The sequence below is a fragment of the Pagrus major genome, chromosome 7 (genome assembly GCF_040436345.1).
Source record: "Pagrus major chromosome 7, Pma_NU_1.0".
Taxonomy (NCBI): domain Eukaryota; kingdom Metazoa; phylum Chordata; class Actinopteri; order Spariformes; family Sparidae; genus Pagrus; species Pagrus major.
Window position 1 is genome coordinate 8316844 of NC_133221.1, and position 20749 is coordinate 8337592.

Here is a 20749-nt window from a genome sequence, read left to right on the forward strand (position 1 = left end):
TTGTGAGTAACACAGTGTTGTCATGCTGATGAATCCTACACTGGAAATGTTCAAACAAATATATAAACATTTCAGAATTCTCTTAAGCTCGTGTTGTTTCACTTTCAAGTCCTTTATATTGAAGTATTTGTTTATTTCATCTTCCACACAGCCATATTCCAGTTTGTCTGACATCATGTAACAGTGCTGCAAGTGAGAGGCTTGTAACTGAATTCACAGCTGAACTAAGTTCAAAATCCACACAAACTAGAACTTCCGCATCAGTCGTCCCATTCGTCGTCATCGTCGTCGTCATCTCCACCGTCGTCTTCACTTTCATCTGAAAAAGAGGACAAATACAAAGATGTGAGACTCTTTTTTTTTTTTTTTACTTTTTGGTTTACTTGCCCTTCATGTGGAGTGTAAATAATGCTCATATTTACCAGAGGAATGGATGACTTTACTCCTCTTCTGCATGACCGACATGAGAGCACCAACGATGCCCTCGCTTGACTCTGGCGTCGTAGGTTGAGCTGCATCAGGAGAGTCTACCACCTGTAACACACACCAGAATCACAGGAGAACATGTGAACATTCATCTCTGCGACAAACATCCACACCAAATGTGTGCATGTATGAAATGTTTCTGAGAACAAGGAAGAGGCTTTACATTTTTGAGCTTCTTCCCCAGTCGGATCTGATCCAGCAGAGCTCCTCTGCTGTCTCCTCCTCCAACAGATGGAGGAGGAGCAGGTGCTGGTGGGCCACTGGAGAAAGCAGGAGGAGGAGGCGGGAAATCTGAAGACATGGGGGGTGGAGGTGGAGGGGGTGGTGGGGGAGGCGGGGGGCCTCCTCCTCCTCCTCCTCCTCCTCCTCTGCTGGGTGTAGATGGGACAGGAGGAGGTGGGAAACCCCCAGAGCGCTGTTGGTTAGATGGAGGCGGGGGAGGAGGTAGGTTGTGGGAGGATGAGGCGTGATAGGGCTTCGAGGATTGCGGTGGGGAGAAGGAAGGAGGTCCAGTGTGTGCTGGTGGTGGAGGCGGTGGAGGACCACCTCTGCCTGATGCAGGAGGTGGAGGTGGCAAACCTCCACGTGATGGATGTGCTTGGGTGCTCCCTCGCGGTGACTGGCCTGGAAGAGGAGGCAGGGGGCCGGAGCGGCCTCGAGGAGGTGGAGGGGTTGGAGCAGACTGACCAGAGCCTGGCACAGGAGGGAGAGGCCCTTGTCTGCCGGGTGGAGGTGGTGGAGGTCCAGAACCTATAATGCAATAAGAAGATATGTTTAAGAATTTAGCCTGAGTTTTTAGATCGGAGGGAGCAGCGAGATTAATAAGGAGGAGCGGGATGGTGCAGTGTGAGTCTCACCTGCTCTGTTCACCTCCCTCTTGACCGCCTCCATGCCTCCAGACTGCTCGATGACATTATAGATGAGCTGGGAGGTCTTTTCATCCCTCATCTCAGCTTCACCGATCCCAGCTTTGGAGAGCAAGTTCAATAGGTCGGGGTCAATGTTGTTGGGATCCCAGCCGACATGACTGACATGTCTGAGGAAGAGGAAACAGATCGAGACCATGTGATACGGTTTCATGAATACTGTAAAACAACAAGGCTTTGTCCACAATCCCATTTGATTATTGTCTTTGTATCTCTGTCATTTTGAGATATGGCACCATAAATACAAAATGGCGGAGGGATAACAAGTTGCATGATGTACGGCTTGAATAACTGAAGAATCCTCTTATTCACAGTAAACCAGACAGGTTAAATTTTGTTTGATAGAAATACTTTTATCCAGATTTTACTCACAATCTCTTGAAGATTTTTTTCTGTGACTGAAAATACCACTACAGTGGATGTTATGCACCAAAGAGTGTATTCATCCCATTTAGATTCCTCCCTAATTTTGTGTGTTTTATTTAAAAAATATAATATGAATTTAATAGTTTTATAAAACAGATATATTGAACAGTCTTTGCATTTTATTTAAATAAAGGCCAAATATGCTAAATATAACCTTGTATGTATGTGTTTTCAATCACAGAAAAAAGATGTTACACAGAAATAAGAAATAATCTCATTTAGTTGATACATGTTGTCTGGTTTTCTGAAAATAAAAGGATTTAACGGCTATACTTAAATCACTTTCAACACCGTGGATGCATGGTGTGGACGTTTATGTAACACGTTATCGGCATGACATTTTACTTGTGTTAAAGTCAAAAACAAATGTTAAAAAAATGTAATTAAACACTCACTTAAATCCACTGGGTGCCCCTATGTCTGCTTTGGAGAATTTGGAGCCCTTTTTCTTGTTCTTGTCCTTCTTATCCTTCTTTCCTTTGCTGCTCAGAAGTGAGGCGGCAGCAGGAATAGGCGCCGAGCGGTAGCGGGAAGACTGGATGTCTGGGTTTTGGATGTCCACTGTGGCCATGTGAAAAGAACCAGGGCCGCCAGGGGAGGCTTTAGGAGGGAGACAGAGAGCACATGCAGGGGTTGTGTGTTATTACTATTTAATATCATTCATATGTCATTGGTGGTGGTAAAGTTACATTAGAGGCATGTGGTACACACCTTGTCCAGGTGGGGGAGGAGGCAAGGAACCTCTGTCTGCAGTGACAGGAAAAAGGAAAATATATTCTTATAGTTTGCTCTACATGTTAAAAAAAAAAAATGCAGTCATGAAGTGTATTGCAATCTTACCACTAGGCGGCGGGGGGCGCTGTTTCTTCTCTGTCAATAACAAGGAGGTGAGAGAAACCATTTTGTGTCACATTACAGCACCATAACACATCATTTATCCAGCTAAAATACACTTAAAACATTTCACTTTTGTTCAATTAAGGACAAAAGAAATTAGTTATTAGTTATCAATTATCATATATCGATCCAGAGGTCTCTGCAGCAGCCTGCACTTAAGTACATTTTATATTATATTTTAAGATTTTGGCATTTAAAGTTGATTTAAAGGATCATTTGTTTCATTTATGGTAAACAACACATTAGCACAATAACATACACAAACATTTTGTAGTTTCAAATAGGGTCATTAAAAAAATTGTTTATGTTCTGTATTTCTAAAAATAAACATCTCGTGACCTCACTGACCTTGACGGTTATGTCTCTGGTTGATTTTGTCCTCGACAGCATTTTGAAAGGTTTCTGCTTCCTGTTGCGTAGCGAAGTTCAGTCCGACTTGGCAGTCCTGATTGTGTAAGTAAAGAGCAAAAATAGACTTGGAATCGCTTTCAAGTATTGTGACCTACTAAAATAATTGCGTGGCTTCACATCATAAGATGAGGAAGAGGTTAAAAGTGGGTGGGTGTGCTTACATCTGCAGAAAAGGTATGAAAGAACGGTTGTGGCGAGCAGTAAACAATCTGGTTGTAGAGCTCCTGCTCCCAAACCAGCCTCCCTATCTGTGGAAAAACACGGTTCATATTTCAGTTTTACAGTATTACTCATGTAGGATGTGAGTAATCTTGCATCATTGTTTAGTAACTTTTCAATTCCAGGGACATAAATGGCAGGATCATCAGCCTAAAGAAGGCCTACATGTCCTTCTGATTAGACTCTCTCACTTTCTGCGAGGTTACCTTCAAATCGAACATCCGTATGAAGTATGAGCGCTGAGGGTTGTCTTTGATGAAGCAGACGACCCCGGTGTGCTGCAGGCTCCACACTGATGAACTGTTAGGAAGAGCCATATACAGCTGTGCGACTGCAGTGGCCACGGACTAACAACACAGACGACACACACATTGATAACAGTTCAGCGCTGATAGGACACTTGAGAGCATTTTATTGCAGTCAACATGTAAATTTGCAGTTTTGTGGTGAGGATTCACTTCCTTGTCTGCTTTCATTTGCTCAGATAACAACTTGTAATGTCTTGTTGCTCTCTAGTTATATAAACCATTAAAATGTGCAGATCTTTTGTTGCTGTTCTGCCAGTCAGACACAACTGCCGTGCTCACGTCAGTATCTTGACATAAGTCAGCATCCAGTCCGCTGTTAGACCCAGCGATAGTGTCTAATTCTGACACCAGAGGAAGAAACTGCTCAGCCATCATTTCCTGTTACAGCTACCTCCTTTTAGATGACCTAATGTCAGCATTTACAGCTTTAACATCAACGTGCTGTGGATACATTTGAAGAAAATCGATTTTTTTTTAAAAAAGCCTGGCACTCAAATTTCCCTCAAAATATAAAACCAATAAAAAATGAAAAAAAAATCAGCTCAGAAAAGGAGTCAAGTTGAGAAGGTGGTGTTTGAAGAGCTGAACATACAGCGTACGTGCCTCAACTTAAAAACTGTACTCGGTACAAATCAAGACATGATGTTTAACCACCGGAAAGAAACCACATTTTTATGTAACAACCAGAAATACCTGTTCTATCTCAAACAGTTCCTCCTTTCACTTGTACAATAAACTCCTCCACCATTAAGGAAACAAGTCAGATCGAATACAGCAGGATATCATCCTCGCAGTGTTCGATCCCCTCCCTGATCAGCTCAGAACTTACAGCACACCTTCTGCCCAGCAGCTCCTCCAGCTTCTCATTCTCCTGCGGGCTCAGCAGAGAGCTCCGGGAGCTCTCCACCTTGGACTTAGATCCACGGCTCATGGTCCTCAAGTTAAAATCTCCCACTTTATCTTAAAACTTTATGTGTGCAGCATTTAAAAAAAGCGTCCTCTCTACACCGTCAGAGTCAAGGAAGTTTCTCTTCTCTGTTCTGTGTGCACACATCAACTCAAAGCAGGAAACGGACAAACCGCACTTCTCTAACCCCCACTTTTCTTCTTTCTCTCAGATGCAGTGCACGAATGAATGTGTTACTTCCATTTCACAGCAGAGGCAGTGCACTATTGCTCTCCTCCCGCTGTGAGTACACTCGTTTTACAGCCACACGTAACACTCAGATTAACAAAAGCAGCATAACTTCTGTACAAATGAAAGACATATTTTATTGACAGACAAATTAATTTAAAAATGTACAGGATGAATAACAAAGTCAAAGTATATTTTAGTCAGATTTTCAAGACATAAAAAGAAGACTCCATTCATTTTAACTTAAAAAGGTCATTATTATTCACCATACTGAACAGTTTCTGGGACTGCTAAAACAGACTTTTTAACACTGGGTTTTTTATATACAATTTTCAAAATGGCCTTTGCCGAACTTGGTAAAAAAAAGAAAGAAAAGAAGTGTGTTTCACCCTATTTAAATGTGACGCTAGGGTTTAAAATCTTTGGTTTGCAGCTAAGGATCTTTGCATAAAAACAAACTGTCTGTTGGCTCACGTGTGATTGTCAGTAACTGTCTGTCCGACCCCAATGAATAGCAGCTGAACACCACGCAGTGTCTGTTTGCATTAGGTTGCAATTTTTCAACACTTTCATGATGATCACCTTTACAAACATCACGTTAAGTGGCAAGATAATTTAACAAAATGTCAGATAAGAACATTAAGTTCATCTTTCTGTAGATTGGAATGGTGCCGACTAACCCTCGCTGATCACATTAAGCTGAATCTGTGACGTTCAGGGAAAAATTTGGGACAGCACCAGCAGATTTGATAGTAGCATTGGATGGATGAAGATACTGAAATGTGTTTTTGTGTGTGTGTGTGTGTGCGTGTGTGATGAAAAGAAAACTCCTCGGAGAAGGAGGTGATTGCCTTATTACACTATCAAGTGTCTTTCCTGAAAAATCTGAGATGGTAGGGAAGGAAGTAGATTGGAGGGATTTTGGCAGTGACTGAGCTATTCCATGGAATAATGTACACATGCACTCTAAAATGGGATTTCCATTTGAGTCATGCGCTTCCCATTCATCCATGTCTTTCTGCGTTTTTTCTACACATGCCTCCAAAACAGCATCCTAGCTGAGAGGCGTGACACAGGTTTGATTCAGTCAGTACACACTCGCTCGTCCGCGTTCTCTCCTCCATTACAGGGCCTTTTTTCTGCCTCATCACATTGCATAATGCTTTCTTTTTGGTTTTTTTGGTTGCATGCGAAGGTTCTTCACATATCCTTCATTTTGTGCAGCCGAACCTTCCTGTTTGGCTGAGAGCTCGGCAGATCAGGGGTAATTTAATGAAAGGGAGAGCTTTGGTTGGCATCTGTTCATAGTAACTCTGTTCAGTCAGGGCGGCTAGTGTCCGCCTCCGCTATGGGACGTTCCGGTCGTCCAGTCGATGATGATAAATGACAAACTCATGACCATGAACACGAATCCCAGTCCGGCAAAGCATGCGGCCTGCGGGAGTGGAGGGAAAGAGAACAACATCTGCATCAACAACAAACGTATAAAATACAAAATAATTCAAATAACTGAGATGAATTAAGAGTAGGGCTGCACAATATATCATTTCAGCATTGGCATCGCAATGTAGTAATAGTCACATCGCAGGATGTTCAATGTCGAGTAAGGCTAATTAACTCAGACACATCCTGTTAGAACGTTTTTGCCACTAATAAAAGAGTAAAACTCACATTTCTCATTTTCCATGACTAATCTACAACATACGTCTGTCTAATATAACATACTTTAGTCAAATTTAAGGGTTTTTGAATACAGGGGAGTTTCTCTCTTGTGAGTCACATGCTATTCAAGATATCCGGAGGAAATTCCTGCATTGTTTCATACGGGAATAGGTGTCGCAGAAAACCAAACAACTACAATATCAGTTCATTCCAATATCGTGCAGCCCTAAGTTAGAGTTTCCTCAATAGCTAGAGGAGCTGAGTTGTACCATAATCTTGGTTCTGGACAAAAGCGGCTCCTGTTCTTCAGGAATAATCCGGATGTAGAAGATTCCAGGTAGGATGAAGATGAGACTGGGGGCAGATGTGGCTCCTGAAGGATGAAGGAGAAGATGGTTACACAGTGCACAGATGATATAATTCACAGTGCAGTCACATCATCTGTCCCGCGTTGGCGTACCGATGAGGCCGAAGATGTCGCGGATGGACGGCACGAAGATAACGAGCAGGTTGACCAAGAAGAGGAGACAAAACGCGATGCCGATGTGTATGGCCCAGCGGAAAGGCTTGTCAGGGAACAAGATCTGAAGCAGAGCCCTGCGGATCTGCAGAGGGAAGGAAGGAGAGAGGGAGAGGGTTAGTCACAAAACTGTTTGAATGAATGAGTAAAATAATGATAATGACAATCAACATGGACAAGGAATTATAAAGTATTGATAAGACTGAACTGAAAATAGTAGGAAGCACTATTCTGTACTGCTCACTCATAATTTCATATATTACATACTGAAGAGAAAAACTAGCACAAATTCCACCTTTCTAATGCAAAAAAGGGCCACAAGAACAGTCAGTGAGGCTTATTAAAACAACCCAACCAACCCATTATTTATGAATTCATATGCCTTGAAATGACAGGCCTCATAGACTATAAAAGTCTACAAATGATCTACCGGGCAAAAAACTGAATACTTCCTAATTTTACTCAAGAGCTGTTTTAAATGAGGAAGAGCGGGTATCAATTCAGGTCAAGTTATCTAAAGACAAGAGGGTGAAGAAAATGTAAATAGAAAAATAGTTGTGTGAAAGTAAAAGGGGTCAAATTAACACATGTAAATATAAAAAAATGTAAAAAAAAAAACCAAACATTACATTTGAAAGATATACAAGATGTGAGCATCACTGAGAAATTGTTGTTGATCTGTTTTTAGCCTTGTTTCCACCAAAGTACTTTCGGTATTATGTTCTTTGAACTCTTGCACAACTCGTTGTAGTTGTACCTAAAAATATGTACGTACGCAGGCTGGGTTGTTCCCGGCCACGCTTTGGTGATAACTATTTCACTCTTCCAGTAGTTGGGAAACAACTATGAACACTGGGCTTCACTCTTAAGAAGCTGATGCGTTTATCAACCGACCCCACTGTGACGTGTACTGTACATTACTGCCAGATTGACAACATATAAAAACTGGAAACTTTTTTTTTTTTCCCTTCTCTTAATCTTACGCAACCTCCTCACACTCACTACACACAGAACACACGTGTGGTTCATTATTACAACAAGGAAACTGGCTTTGCTTGAGAAAAGGCTGCAGGCAAAAAGACCAACAGACTGCTGAAGAACAGGAGTTGGGAAATCCTACACCAGAGCACAGACAGCAAGACGATTCTGGTTGTCTGCAGTGTTTGAACTCCACCTTTTAGTATCGGATCAGTGTGCTAGTTACCTCGAAGGAAGGGTGGCACGGAGCGGTTCTTTTGGTACAAATTACTACTTTGATAATGGGAACGTTCATAAATGTAACAAACTAACTTGAACCCAACTGCTTGGTGGATGCAAGGCTTTTGTTTTGTCTACTTTAATTATATTTTCTTTATTTTTTTAATTTTATTCTTGTTTATACACTGCCATTTTCGGTAGCGTAAGGGTAATGTTTTTTTTAGGATCGGCACAATTATCTCAGGCCTCAGCCTACACCTTTTTTCGTTGGTCAGAGAATATAATGTTGGATTTTGTTTGACGTTTTATGATTCAGTATTATTCAACCTTTTTTCACAACTCTATGGTCAGTTTGTTGTAATTGTGTAATATTGACCAGAAAAGGCCAAACTTACTAACTAATTATACAAAAGTAAAGGTTGATCCTGTTTTATCAGCACCAGTAACATCAAACTGATGTACAACTGCTGTCGAGAAGCTGCTAAGCTCCTATAGGATTCAACTTTAACTCGCTGACATTTTAAAAGCATCTCCATCACATGTCAAACGCAACATAGCTGCTCATGTTTATGGAATGAGACCAGAAGTGGATCATACTTGAACGTCTCAACCATGTGCAGCAGCAGCTTTGTGCTCTCTGTGCAGAGGTTCAAAATTAAAGGTATGGTTTCTGCTTTCTTGGAAGGAGTTAGACGAGATGTCAACGATGTCAAACTTTAAAAATATATATAAATCTGTTTGCTGTTCTGCTGTTTGTTCTTAATAATTCCTTGTAATCTGTTTCCCACTCACTTTAAAAACTGATGTAATCTTAAAAAAAGCTGACTGGTCACTCTAGCATCTGTTGATGATCTGAAGTTTCATACAGTCAGAACACTATTGAAACAAAGACAGATGCTTGTAGACGTTTCATCCGGGCACAGCCCTGAAACAGCCCAGCAGTTTCAGGGCTTATGTGGTGTAAAGGCTGCATTAGCAACGTGTCGGGCTGTTGTGAAGTGAATTAAAGACTCGATCCATTATTTTATCTGAAAAAGAAATTCCTCACTGAACAGAATAAACACTGCATGTGGGGCGTCCCATGGCTCAACTCCGGGTCCACTGCTCTTAAGTCTCAACCACCAGGGGTCATCTTTCACCATGATGACTTTAATCATTACACAGACAATCTATAATTGCCTGCGGATTGAATGTAAGACATTAATGTCTGGTTATCTCATTTAAAAAATATCAGCGCTAAAACTACATTTTATCCAGAAGACTTTTATTTGTGTTGGACATTGTTTTCATTCCATTTCTTTATATATATAAAAAAAGCTACACTATAATGCAGTGAGGTTATTTTTATATTCTTCGAAATTTAAACTGGCTTTTTCCTTTAACTTATCATTCTGAAGTAAATACTGACTACAAAGTGTCATGGCTGTAGAAAATTGGCACTTTCTATGTTTCCCTCTATGGCTCGCTTCCACTGTGCTGCTCGGTCTGCCAACAGTCTGGATTTTTCCCAAAAAGGCAAAGGTCCGATTACGGCACAAAAGAAGTGTGTCTGCCATTGCACAACCGAAACAAACCAAAACTACTGAATATTTTCTTGATAAATAAATTCAATTTTACACCAATAAAATGTAGCAAATTAAAAAAAATGATGGACAGATTTAGAGATATTCAGTTTACTATCACAGAAGACTAAGAAACCAGTATTTTCGAACCTTCTTTAACAGTAAGTGATGATCAAAATGGCTGATACATTTTTAAATCTACTGACAAAATTATTCAGCTAATTGTTTCACTTCTATACTCTTTTAATCTCCTCGTTTGTGCCTCTCTTGATTGATTTTTATCTTAACTTACTTTGGCTACATGTGAGGTGGGTTTGTTTTTTAATGTTTTTAAACTGAAGGACACCGTAAGAATTATCGTTTTTAATTCTTGTTTTGGTGTAAAGAGTCTCACTAAACTAGTGTGATGTGATGTTCTCACCGGGAAAAGCACGACGGGGACGGTCAGGGTGACGGCAACCAGCACAGCCAGACGCACGCAGAGAACCAGGACATCCAGGGGGTCCACGCGGCTGTAGGTGTGCAACAGCTCCGACTCCACACCACCTGCCCACAGAGAGCCAGAAACCCTTTGACATATCCCATGTGGACTGGTCGCTCATTCACAACACTGGAAAATGCATATTGACTCTGTATACAAGCGGGGCATTCATTTTAAAGTGTTGCCACAGTGAGGAGAATCTTACCATAGAAGGTGAGGTAACCAAACAGAGCAGTTAGCAGGTACATAACGAACATGGCCATGACGGAGATGTTGGCGACACCCTGCATACGCTTCTTGGTGGCACTAGGGTCAAGCAGAAAACTCACGTTAATATCACTGAAACATTTAATGTGCTGATAAAGGAAGCACATTCGGATTGTGAAATAGATGACTTACTCTCGTAGCTCAGTGTAGATGGGCAGCACCTCTGGGTGGCAGACAAAAGCGAAGGCCAGAATGGGGATGGTGTACGCCGTCTACAAGCAAAAGACACTAAAGGTCAGCAAAAAAGACTGTTTTTAAGTCCTGCAGGCAACACAATTAAATGCTTGTCTCATCCCCAACACTGCTGTTGACATAACACACCTCAGTGCTGACACGTGTGACAGTGAACTTTCTGTGCTTACCGAGAAATAAACCTACAGCGGACAATTTGGGAAAGCAGCAGCGCAATGTAAAAATGTTTTTCCTCTAACCTGAGAGTTGACTGTAAACATTTTGGCCTCGCAGTGGTCGTCCGTCCCATTAATGAAAGCGTGGTCATCAAAAGAAGTCAGGTTATGATGTCCATCTTCGAAAGGACATGGGATGTTGAACTTCTTGTAGATTACCTTGGGAGACAACAAACATTGGTGAATGAAAGACAAACATGTATTGGAGGAACAGTTGGTGGTAATGTATGTATTGAGCTTTGCTGGCTCAATACAGGGTTCACACAGCTGTTTAAACCTTTTGAAATGGTCTGTCAGTGCCTACACTGGTATTTTTGCTTATTGTGGTGTCATTTCTTGGAGTATTTTCAAATGCTTCATATCCCTAGAGTCTGTACAACCTAAGCTAAAATGTTATGCAAGTAAATAAACCATAATAAATGATAAAGGTAATGAAATTGTGTCATTCTTTTCCGTCAAATTTTACTAAATGAAAAACAAAACACATTGATCCAAAAGATTTCTAAGCGTAGAATAATGTCCAAAATATTTCTTAACAATCCATAACTTTTTGAACTATGTTACATATTTTAGTTTTTGAGATATGCTCATTTTTATGAGCAGAGTACAACAGCTGAAATATTTTCTTTGTGCCTACATTGCCATTTTTGCTCATTGTTAAGTTATTTCTTTCAGTATCTATAAATGTTCGACATGCTCACAACTACAAAATAGGCCATCATGAAAACTACATAATGCACTATGCTCATAACTACAGTATCTGACCATTTCTCTCAACCCGTTTCTCTGGTCATTTTGTTTGTCAAACTTTATATGAATATCAATAGTTAAGACTTACCGAAATTAGGAAAAACACCATGCAGGAGAGGGAGAAGCCGCTTGTGTAGCCCAAGTAACCTGCGTTGCAACAATAATAAGATGATGTACAATGATTCATAGCCAAGAGAAGGGATGATAACTTTAGTTTCAATACAGGACAGGGATGTGAAGTGAACAAAACAGTGGCAGTGGAGACATGACGTACATGGAAGAGTTATAAAAAAATGTGATGACAGAATGAAAAAACATACCAAGTTGTCTCATGAGTGCTAGAGGAAGGATGATGAGAGCACTAACAATGATGATCAAGTAGTTTCCATTCAAGTACCACTCTCTAAGAGACAGCCAGACAGACATGTAAAAAAATCAGGACACAACATAAAACAAAAACTGAAACTACTGTGCTGTACATGAATCATTGTCACTAATATCACTTTGACGCCTACCCAGTGTTTTCGTGTTTACTGAGGAAAGCTTGAATAACCAGAGGGAGCTCAGACTTGACGATGAAGAGGTAGCTGGACATTGCTGAAAGGCAAGTAAAAGCAGTCTTATTATGCGTTACTTACTTATGCAGGTTTACTTTTATCCTATCAAAAGCTTTTCACTTACAGACATCAGACATGAACATGAAAGGAATGGCATGACAGTACCTCCGATGTTGTGTATCGTAATGATGCAGGCAGCCAGCACTTTTCCTGGGGGACCAAAAGCCCGATTCCCAAGCTGCTCGTAAGCCCGAATGCCTGAAAAGCCACAAACATCACACATAGATCAGTGTGATAAATGCAGAACTAACCCTGTGGCTGCGTGTGCTAAGTTATGTGTGTTGATTCTGGCGCTGACTTACCGACGACTCCGGCACTTTTCAGCAGGAGATGAATTGAATATGCAGACAGAATGGCGATGCAAATCAACAGGATTCTGAAAGACACGAGCAGAGATTTGTTGGGAATGAAGTTCATGACAAAAAAAAATAGGGACATTATTCTTATATGAGAGTTAAAATTTAAATTAGGGGTGCCAAAACTCAAACTTAACGATGAGCCACAGGCAAAAAGCAAGCACTGATTGTATTGTATTGTATTATATTTTATTATATTGCATTGTATTGTTAACATTAGGGCTGCACAATCATTCGACATATAATTGATAAACGCATTACGGCTACGAACAATTTCCAAATCGCAAGAAGTGGCAGTTTTTTGATAAAGGTAACGTGTGTGACACAACGGCGTTATAATCAGCTAAACTTCTTGAAGTGCCAGTGTTTTTCAGAGATGTAGGAGAAATTGTGCCTCATACCATGCATAAATAGAACGTTTCCAGTCGTTTAAATTGTGCATTTTAAAAGACATTAGATGGCTTCTCTTCTTCTTGTTGAGCGTTGGAGGAGAAAATTGATTCCACTCTCATGTGTGTCTGGTAAATATGAAGCTAGCGATAGCAGCTGGTTAGCTCAACTTGTTACAAAAACTGGAAACAACTATCCTGGCTTCATCCAAAGCTTTTACTCTAATATTTCTGTATGAATTAAACAACATGTTAATTTAGCAAATTTTCCCCATATTTCCAGTATTCATCCTAAGCTAAATTCGTAAACTGTGGTTTTGGTGCTCTGTTCTGTACACGCCACATCTACTGCATGTCTGTACGTCCTGTTAAAGGGTCTGAGGACACTCAGGTGTTCACTGTACAGATTGTAAAGCCCACTAAGGCAATGTAATTGTAATTTTGGGACAAATAAATATATATAAACAAAATTGATTTGATTTGATTTGATTTGAGTCATCTGACTCTCAGGAAGAAAAGCAAATTAAAGTATTTCTTTAAGAATTGGAACAATCAGGTCGGATGTACTGTATATGTGATGTTTTCAAGTAGAATAAAGAGGGTTTTCTTTAAATATAACTAAAGATAAGAGTCAAAGTAGTGTAGACTAGTGCTGCAGAGATGTCCTGACCTCAAAATATTGCTCTCCTGATGTAAGGAAACACGTTTGTTGTCTGTCAAAATAATGGCAATATCTAAAACTGATTTTAACATCGATAGAAACGTCTTGTGGCCTTAACTGAACCTAACGGAGGGCCAACTTTGGCTACTTTGGGAAGCATTGATCTAAATAAGTACAGATGGAAAGAAAAAGAAAAAGAAAATCTATTCTATAGAAGGTTATTTGGTTCATTTCTGCAGTTCTTTTAATTATTGTCTTTTCTGTTTTGTTTTTTTTCCACCCACACAAGTGAGTTTGTCTTTGAGAGACTGGCTCTCCAGCCACCCTCCACCTCCCCCCCCAAGCCACATAGCACAAGACTGATCCAAGCAGGCGTGTCTTGGATCTGATCACTGCGGGGCTATTTTTACCCACTCAAATCTGATTTAGGGAAGCTGCGTGTGTATGAGCTCTAATGTACACTCTGACAGATCAGGCCTCAGGTACTGAGACAGACATGCTGTATATAAACAGTGTTACACTACAACTCACACAGGTGGAGGCGGAAACGCGCATTTCTCAAGCAGCGAGCCCCTCCCCCTGCAACCAGACATACCTGTCCAAACACAAGCACACACGCAGACAGTCAGATGATACAAACACGTCCCTGTGGTCCTACTCTCGAGCCTTATATGGACCGTCCAATGACTATATCCAATCTGTATCCACTCACACAAACTTCTTTAGCTCAGTCTTGATTCTACTGTTGACATTAAACCCTGATTCTGGACCAAATTAATCATTTGACAAAATGTATTCATAGAGCCACCTTTCAAGCGAGAGATGCAAACAGATTCACAGAGCTGGCAGCTAAAAGGCGGAAAAACAATCACACAACATAGTAAAAGTAAAATATTCACAAATTAGCTGGGTAAAAAAAATAAAACGTTTTTAAGAGAAGCCATTAAGAAATACCTCCTTGAACAAGCGAGGACCAGCCAAAATGACTTCAGTTAGCAAAAATCTTCACTGTGTCAGTCTACAACTCGTAAACCCAAACACACACACACACACACACACACACACACACACACACACACACACACACAAAACGATCAGCCCAACTCTACTCTTGTAACCTCGGTGAGTCTGCGTACTTGTCTCAACCAAAATACTGAATATAAATCACAAGAAGCTGTTACATAAGAGGACAGAATATTACAACTTCAACCACTGGCTGGGTTGTGCTCCAAACACACACACACACAGACACAGACAGACACACACTGACAAAGTTAAATCAAAACAGGGACTGGACTGTGTGTTTGGCTCGCGTACTCACATAAAAAGAATGATTCCGGTGTTGGACATCGCGTAAGCCAATCCCAGAATTCCACTTCCCATGATGGCGTTACTGAGGTTAAAGATGGACATGCCAAAAGAAGTCTTTCCCTCGAACTGCAGCAAGACGACAACAAGAGGATGTTACACAGACAAATCAATCCACGAACTACCAAAAAACATCGTCAGTAGTTACTGTATCTTATTTTACAACTCGGTTCATTTTCTGACGTGCAGCTGAGGAGGAGCACTCACATCTGTAAAGTGGGCCTCTTTCTTTGCGCCAGTTTTGTGCGGGAGAAACTCCTCGTGTTCGGCCAGCTCATCAAAACTACAATGGGGGGAAAAAATGGTTCAAATGAGGATTTAATAGACACATTGAAGGTATTTTAATTTGCTGTGATTATAATGTATCTGTATCATGAATTACTCTGAGTCTTACCCATCATCCCTGCTGTGTCCGTTCATCTTCTGAAGCTCCATTCTGGTGGCTTTGGTTGTGACTTGAGAGACTTTGGGAGATCTAGTCTTGCTGGACTGAAAGAACCCTCTTCAAACGTTTACCTGGCTGGAAATGAAGAGAAACAGTTTGATTTATGATCTGATTACGCACCAAAATCCCCTCCTAAACCTGTCCATCGAGGTTTGACGTCAACTGGCCTCTTTTTCACACTCGAGTATTGAGCTCACTTCTTTACATTATTTGAGAAGAAAACTGCGAGCAGGCTGAAGTCAGCGTGAGACATGTGTACATTTCTTCCGGATGCATCACCTTTTCTGAGATCTTGTCTTAGCCTGTTGAAGTTAAGATAAGATCGGCGAATGGGACTCCTGAGAAAGCTGAAGAAGAATTCTCATGCGTTTCGTAAGACTTGTATGATAAATATGTGAGAGTTTGTCTCTGATGCACAATACTAGAGTGACGTTAGAGTGACAGCGATGGTGTTTAAGTGTCCTCAGCCTTTTAAAGGCAAACACGCTTGTTATTTGCACTTGAACAGGAAGCCTCAAGAACACTGAATATGACTAATGTGATACAAACTGAAATTGCTATGTGGCCTCAAAAGGGCAAACCTATTTATATGGTTTTGAGACACACACCACAGTCATTTTTCAGCTTGCCAAGGACAACAAGAATGTTGTTTTTTATGTTTCTTTTTTTCTTTCTGCAAAAATCTTTTGGCTTCACTTTTAGAGTCCTGCTCCTTCCTGAAACTGTGCTAACAGATCATCGAGGTACTTCATAGCGAAACAGGGCACTTTTGCGATTTAAGTCCATTTAAAGCTTGTGTGACATGAAAAGGCTTTAAATAACAGATGTTGTCAGAGGACTTATGTTGCTCTAATCTGCTGTGGGCCACACAAAAGCTGGCATGGACGGACTCTGGGAATGAGCGTAGGTCCGCGGCTCCTGCCATGGGGTCATGGGATACTTCCCTTCTCTGAGGGTCAGACTGTCCTCAGGATTTTCACGAGTGACCCCCGAGGACACACTCACACTAGATTGTGCCATTCCTTAAGAGTTTCACACAACACCAGAATTATTTATATTCCTACGCTCATCTGTGAATGAAGCGGCCTGTTGACGTACAATAATCCATACAGATTGGAGGATGATAGCGGTGGGCCACAGAGATAAACAAAGGGTTCCTGTGTAAATGCTGCTATTTAGCCTAAATACAGGGTAGCCTTTTCCCTGCATACTGGCCTCAGGTCAAGTTTGGTTTGAGTTACTGTTTTAGCTACATACCCGATGACTTTCCCATGGCACGCGGCCAATACACACGTCCACCAGAGCACAGACTGAATGTCAGAAATATTTTTCGTAATTGAGGTCTCACAAAAAGCCAGTGACCAGTCTCACATTGCGAAAGGCAGATTTTACAGCTGGCCCAAGCTTTGCATTTTCGGGTGGGAGAGATAAAGCAACTAGACAAACCTGGTTAACTAGAAACCATGTTGGATATTTCATTGGCCACGATGGCAGCTCTCACACAGTGGAAACAGTAGAAGAGTGGAAAAAAGTAATAAAAAAAACAAGACAAAGTGCTTGTGCTTATTTTCCATCTGTTTCTGCAACCATCTTTCCAAACAACCCCCCCCACACACACACACAAATTCCCTTAACAGAGTGAGAAAAAAAAATGTAAATATCCCATTCAATAATCTATATAATAATGATCAACACATTTGAAGTTAAACACAGTAGATAATACTGAAGCCTTACTGTCCAGCAGAGCATACCACATGGTTTTTGTCTGACGCAAGACCAGCTCACTATTGACAGCCCTTCCCTTCCCTTCCTCAACATCTCAAACACAAGGACACACACACACACATTTTTAAAGCTACTTACCCTGATGGTCAAGAACAAGGCTAGTTTTCTTTTCTGATTAACAACAGAATAAATCCCTCTGCAAGTTAACTCAATTTCTTTCCTCCAATGTTTATATATAGCTTTGTTCTTAGGAGCCTCTCCAAAGCTCCTTGGTAGTGTGAGTGAGTGTAGTGAAGAGAGGAGAGAGTGAGAGAGATTACAGGCTGGGAGGGAGCGAGCGGGAAATGGGAACACCCATACTTTAACCCTTTGTTAAGCACCTTACAGGTAGTATCGCAGCTGCAAAAGAGACTGGAGGGATCCACTCACCAGGTGTCTACACTGGGAAGGTGTCAACACCGACGCCCGAACAAAAGAGGGGAATTAAATGTCGTTTTTCAGAGACAGACTGCAGTTCAAGGCCACAGGTAATCCCAGGGAACCCATCCAATCAACAGGGCTTCTGCTGTTCATACTGGAGACTAATTACCATGTCATTACAGAGTATGCATGAGAAGCGGAGGGGGGAGAAAGAGGCAGTCATCTGAGTGGGGTTTTGTTCCAGCATGGGCGGACACTCACTGACAGTTTACATCCTGCTGGAAGTCACAGTGATGCTAATTAGCTTAGGAGATAAGTGCTTTTTTAAGATTGCCCACATGTGATTGTGCTTAGGAGTGGAAACATTGTGCATGCCCACAAGTTATCATGAACCTGACCTGAGCTGGCACGTAACAGTGGAAACAACCCGGGTCCAGTAACATTACTTGTTCCTCAAAAGTACTTTCAGTTGGCCGATAAAGTTCAGCAGATATGAGGTCTGCCTGCACACCCCCAGAAACACCCAAATTGTCTTTATCTCAGCAGGACACAAAGCCTTTACTGGAACAAGATCTAATCTACTGGTAGTTTGGTTTTTTTTCACTTCTCAAGGTCGAGCTGGAATGAAAAATGCCTTTTTAACCATTTTAGTTTACATCCACAGTCACAGTAACAATACATGGCAAAAAAATGACAAAAAAATCTATTACTTTGTATTTTTTTTTATCAAAATCGGTCATGATTTCTTCCTGCAAAACTAAATGTCACATGCGGTTACGTAAACTTGTACTAACCAATTTCAGCCAATAATATAATGTCAACCACCCTTCAATCAATCTTCAGCTTTATGCTCAGTGAGTGGCACAGAGGTCAGATTTCATGTCAGGAAGACGCCACTGGAGTGTTTCACTGATTGTTGCACAAAAACACAAATCTATAACTTTATTCACAGATTCACTTTTAGAAAGCTGCACTGGAAATAATGCCGCTTGAGAATGAAAGCGACAGAATGAAAACAAGATGTTTCTTGCTTGTGCTACATGAAAAATCTGCCACTGGAACAAGTGAAAATTGTCTAAAAACAAGTGACCAACGCTCACTGAATGTTACTTTCTAGGTGATGGCGTCTATGCTATTTCTATATATGTTGACGAGAAGTTAGACAAATATATATGTGGTAAGATTTGGGGTGTTTGCAGTTTGCACATAACGGGAAAACGAAAATATCACTTCCACATTCAACAGTTTTTCTCAAGTTATTTGGAGCAGTGTGCAGGTTGGGTGTAGAGATGGAAAGATTAATGGCTAGCTCACATCACCTTAAATGACCTCATAGTTGAAGTCAGTTCAACAAGTGATTTGGAAAAAACCGGGACAAAGCAACTACAGTATAACATTACAAACTTGTGTAACATAAAGTCCATCAGGAGACATTTTATCTGGATAAAAACCATGCATCCAACATTTAATGTTATTTTTACAACACTCGTGACAGCATTTGCAGCCAAGATGATCTCCCATTTCAGTGAGTCATTTAAAATCCTAGCTCAGTGCTGTGCCTACTGCCAGCATGTCACAAAAAGGACAGACAGCGTTCGAGAGCATACATAAATCTTCATCTGAAAAGTTCAACAGAAGCTGAAGCTGAAGAATGGTATTCGTACTTCTACTGCCAACAAACTCTACACTAAGAGTATCAGTGTAGATAATGATACGTTCCTTCAGTATCCCCCCACGTGTATGAAGAGGAAGTTGTGTCGTGGCTTAAATGCTGGAGCAGCTGACTCGTGTAGGCCTAGTGAGGCCCTCTTCTGGTACTCACCTCTCCAGTAACAGTCAGACAAAGGGATGTCTTCAGTCTGGACAGAAGTAACAGGGTAAAGGTTTAAAGTAGCTGGCTGGTTCAATCCCAAAATCTGCCTTTCACAGAGCCATGAAGTTCTCTTCAGCTGGAAGAGGAGAGACAAAAATGGGGGAAGGAGGGAGGCAATAATTGCGCGCGTTCAGAGACATCCTGCCCCGTCACTAGCAAAGCCACTCCCTGTTCTACAGACCGCTCTGGCCACACTTGGTGCTCTGTTACTTCATGAAATACTGCAGTCTAAGTGTGCATATCTGGACACTGTCAGCATTGATCCCAGTGTTTTACCCCAGGAGCATTTGGGAATATGCAAGCAGTGTTTCTAATGAAATGCAGAGCCTGAAGCTGAGAGATAAAAACTTAATTCTGATTGAAATGCTCTGCCTACAATTACAGAGCGGCAGCTGTGCAGCTGGTGGTGCCAATGAAATGTGTTGCTGTGGAAAATTTCTTTTCATTTCTTTTATAAGCTTCGGCTTTGTGTCATCAGCTCACTGTTGTTGCCATCTAGTGGACACAACGTCACAGAACTGATCTGAGGGATGGGTACCAAAACCTGGTATTAAATGGGCTCCTGGGCTAAATTATTGAGAGCTGAACTATTGATAAGCTCTGACATTAATGACTCATTTTAATGTTTTGGTGTAATCTGTTACTTACTCCCTCTACCAGCGCTACCGGCAGACAGCAATCACATCAGCAGAGAGAGGAGGACTGGTGCTGACTGCTGTCTGTGTTCTTCATTCATTCTAAACTTCACTCAGTGTTTCAATATCAGGAATCTTATTTATTTTATGGACATTTTGGGTTTGTTTCCAGTCAGATATTATGAGAGTTTATTCTCATTTTGCTATAATAAACATCACTGTAGCTGCACTAGAAAGAATATTGTTATATTTAAAACATTCAGTTGTGTCCCTGTTCTGAATGTATCCTTTTAAAAAAAGAGTATTGATAAGCGTAGTTGTATCACTACTATCTGAATGATACCCATCCCTATTGCTCAGTGAATTATATAAACAATGCTGCCATCTTTGACTTTACAATCCATGTTAGGGAATTTAACTTTAATCATCCCTACACATACACAGGCTACTTTCATAATTTGTATACAGTATCAGGTATTTTTTTTCATTATTACTATTATTTACTGACAGCTGGGAAGTAGCAGGGTCCCGTTTCAAATAAAGAAATGATATGTGGTAACTGATCAGTGCACAGACATGTATACTTGACAATACCAATTACAATAT

At 40.9% G+C, this 20749-nt stretch overlaps 2 protein-coding genes across 3 annotated transcripts; both read right to left on the reverse strand.

The window, feature by feature from the left end:
- Positions 1 to 112: 112 nt before the first annotated feature.
- Positions 113 to 4679, reverse strand: LOC140999124 (actin nucleation-promoting factor WAS-like). 2 transcript variants are annotated; one of them, XM_073469388.1, is made up of 11 exons: positions 4503 to 4679; positions 3572 to 3712; positions 3308 to 3394; positions 3084 to 3180; positions 2679 to 2708; positions 2550 to 2585; positions 2234 to 2438; positions 1344 to 1522; positions 650 to 1236; positions 423 to 534; positions 113 to 319 (listed from the first exon to the last, which is right to left on the reverse strand). In XM_073469388.1, exons 1-11 carry the CDS (start codon positions 4602 to 4604, stop codon positions 261 to 263), a joined length of 1635 nt encoding a protein of 544 aa, XP_073325489.1. In that variant the 5' UTR covers positions 4605 to 4679; the 3' UTR covers positions 113 to 260. The 2 variants fall into 2 exon arrangements, with proteins under 2 accessions (XP_073325489.1, XP_073325490.1); XM_073469389.1 differs by having other exon boundaries at positions 4510 to 4589.
- Positions 4680 to 4927: 248 nt separating this feature from the next.
- Positions 4928 to 17523, reverse strand: LOC140999592 (sodium-coupled neutral amino acid transporter 3-like). The gene is made up of 16 exons (XM_073470074.1): positions 17354 to 17523; positions 15440 to 15565; positions 15253 to 15328; positions 14999 to 15114; positions 12574 to 12647; positions 12377 to 12469; positions 12170 to 12251; positions 11975 to 12057; positions 11743 to 11801; positions 10929 to 11063; positions 10630 to 10709; positions 10436 to 10536; positions 10171 to 10295; positions 6931 to 7075; positions 6740 to 6843; positions 4928 to 6243 (listed from the first exon to the last, which is right to left on the reverse strand). Exons 2-16 carry the CDS (start codon positions 15478 to 15480, stop codon positions 6139 to 6141), a joined length of 1419 nt encoding a protein of 472 aa, XP_073326175.1. The 5' UTR covers positions 15481 to 15565; positions 17354 to 17523; the 3' UTR covers positions 4928 to 6138.
- Positions 17524 to 20749: the final 3226 nt, after the last annotated feature.